Genomic DNA, 2,722 nt, shown 5'->3' on the forward strand with positions numbered 1-2,722 from the left:
CCAGCAATGAACCTCACCGCACGTCACTGGTACTTAGATAAGTATCATAAACAATTCTGGAATAAAACCAACAGTTTTATTGATCATAAAACTGTTTGTGATTATCATAGATGTATTATGAATTATCACAAAACATTGGAAAACATAAGAAAATATTCAAAAATAATAAGAAATTAGCCTTGAAGTAACCAAATAGTGACCTGGTCCAATCAAAATTCTCCTAAGAATGCTGCAGCCGCCGGCCAATCAGCGACGATCTCTCATGTGGAGAATCTGCAGTGAGTTTGTCAGGTTATATGAGAAGCAGGTTGGTTAGTTTTTCAGCGGATGATAAAAACGTCGGTACTGTCTGACGTTTTTTCACAGATAATAATCGCCATGACAGAAACGTTGAAACCAAACCATCGCAGTTTGGCAGCGACTGATTTATGATTTATGTCCAGACACCAAGACCAAAGCCGAATGTTTTCTGCTCCGTATTTTGCCATTTTCTGACTGGACATTGCTGCTGTCGCCCTGTTCAGCCTCATCCAGTTCTTCTCCAAGATGCGGAAATGGGCCGACATGTCCAACCTGTCGCAGGACTTCAGGCTGCGGATGGACCGGCTGGAGCGCAACTTTGAGGTTTCCACGGTGATCTTCCGTAAGTTCGAGCCGATCTTCAGGGACATGTTCGTGAATCCCCAGGGATGCGAAGCACCACGGCAACCGCGCAGCAGGAAGCACAGGTACGGAGGCGATGACGTTGGTTTTAACGGTGAAACCTGTGCCTATGAAGCAGTGCCTTTATTTTGGCAGCCTCACTGTGAGTGTTTGTTGCTTTAACCCTGCAGGCGGCTGCCCTGTCACATCACTGATGTGTTCAAGTTCTGCTGGACGTTGTTCGTCTACACTAAAGGTATCCAGAAATGATCCGCCAGTTTCTGCTGCGTCGCTGTAGACGCGTTTCCTGCTCTCTGCATTCTGTGCTGCAGGAAACAACAATGTGTTTTTATGATCATTTATTCAGTTATAATATATATTCTGAATTAGGGCTGAAACAATTAATCGTGATTAATCAGTTATTGAAATAATCACCAACGAATTTAGTGACTGGAGGAAATGTGTTTTACCCAAAACTCCTCAATTTGCATGTCCAGGCGAAGTCACCTGGACAGGTTGCCAGTCGCCAGTCCAGGTCACCTGGACAAACAACCACACACACACACACACACACACGGGGAGAATTTAGAGACCGATCAACCTGACAGTCATGTTTCTGGACTGAACCGGAGAGAACCCAGCATGCAGAAAGACCCGGGCCGGGCCTGAACCCAGAACCTTCTGCTTCAAGGCAACAGTGCTACCCACTGATCCACTGTGCAGCTGCAATTTTTTATGCATTTCTAATATTGTATAAAAAGGTATAAGTGGTTAAATGAAAAATCTGTAGAATGTGCCAATTATTTCATCTAATTAGTCGATCAATGGTCAGAATAATTGATTACTCAAATCCTCGTGAGTTGCAGCTGTCAACTGAATCGATTTGTGTCGGAGCGATTCCTGAACAGAGTGAATAGTTGCGCTCCAAAACACAGAATGAGGTCACAAAATGACCTTTAGCTGAAAAAATACTTGAATCAGTTTTTGTTCTTGTGTTGGGTTCAGCTGATTTCTTCTTGGATGGTTTTGTGCCGATCCGAACTGAGCGAGGATTCGATTCCCTGCAGGAAACTTCCGGATGATCGGAGACGACCTGGTGAACTCGTACCACCTGCTGCTCTGCTGCCTGGACCTGGTGTTCGGCAACGCCCTGCTGTGTGCCAACAGGAAGGAGCTGATCAACCCCGGCTTCAGAGGTCAGAGGGCACGGCGGCAGCCCCCCGTCTGGGTGGCCCCGCCCCTCACCTGCTGACAGCTGGAGGCCCCAGCAGCCTTAGGATGCAACAAAATGGATGCATGGTTTTGCGCAGACTGGATCACTGAATGTTTTCCTACCTGTGCGTCTGCAGGTGTGCCTCCCTCGTTCCGATTGGACGGCCCCGCCCCCCAGAGCGAGGCTCCGCCCTGCGTCTTGGAGAAGCTGTGTGAGCTGCATGACGGCCTGGTGGTGGAGGCCAAAGGCATCAAGCAGCACTACTTCAAACCGTACATCCACAAACTGTTCCACAAACAGGTCGAGGCTGATCACTAATAACCAGAAACAACCAGTTAATAACCAGTTAATAACCAGTTAATAACCATAACCCAGCGTCATGCTGTTTCCTCTCTGTGTGTTTGTCCATCAGATCCTGAAAGGAAACGAAACGCTTTTCACTGAAATGTTGGATCCTCAGAACTTTATTGACAACAAGTAAGAAACAGAAGCTCCATTTTTGTTCTGTAATAATTATTTTTATTATTTTCTGCTGCGTTTTGCGCTGCGTTTCCCTTCCGGTCCTGAGCGTTGCTTGTGTCCTCAGTAAAGCCATAAATAGGGAGTACGAGGAGTACGTGCTGACGGCGGGAGACTTCGATGAGCGAGTGTTCCTGGGAGCCGACGCCGACGAGGAAATCGGAACGCCAAGGAAGTTTGTTCAGGAACGAGTCGCCGGCCAGGCTGCAGCTCAGAGAGACGGACAGCAGCTGGAGAAGGTACAGAGAGAGAGAGAGAGACAGAGGCAGAGGGGGAGAGAGAGAGAGAGACAGAGGGGGAGAGAGAGAGAGAGAGAGAGGGGGAGAGAGAGAGAGGCAGAGAGGAGGA

At 47.8% G+C, this 2,722-nt stretch overlaps 1 protein-coding gene across 1 annotated transcript in view; it reads left to right on the forward strand.

Annotated features, from left to right (window-relative positions):
* The first annotated feature begins 385 nt into the window (after positions 1–385).
* LOC106940913 (retinoblastoma-like protein 1) overlaps positions 386–2,722 on the forward strand; it is a 10,404-nt gene continuing 8,067 nt past the window's right edge. Inside the window, exons 1-6 of the mRNA XM_015023792.1 lie at positions 386–728; positions 834–898; positions 1,710–1,838; positions 1,992–2,155; positions 2,268–2,332; positions 2,442–2,613. Of these exons, the coding sequence (XP_014879278.1) occupies positions 547–728; positions 834–898; positions 1,710–1,838; positions 1,992–2,155; positions 2,268–2,332; positions 2,442–2,613 (777 nt within the window). The 5' untranslated portion in view covers positions 386–546. The remainder of the gene's footprint in view (positions 729–833; positions 899–1,709; positions 1,839–1,991; positions 2,156–2,267; positions 2,333–2,441; positions 2,614–2,722) is intronic.

The sequence above is a fragment of the Poecilia latipinna genome, unplaced genomic scaffold (assembly GCF_001443285.1).
Source record: "Poecilia latipinna isolate Pla-1442-1.1 unplaced genomic scaffold, P_latipinna-1.0 Scaffold3414, whole genome shotgun sequence".
Taxonomy (NCBI): Eukaryota; Metazoa; Chordata; class Actinopteri; order Cyprinodontiformes; family Poeciliidae; genus Poecilia; species Poecilia latipinna.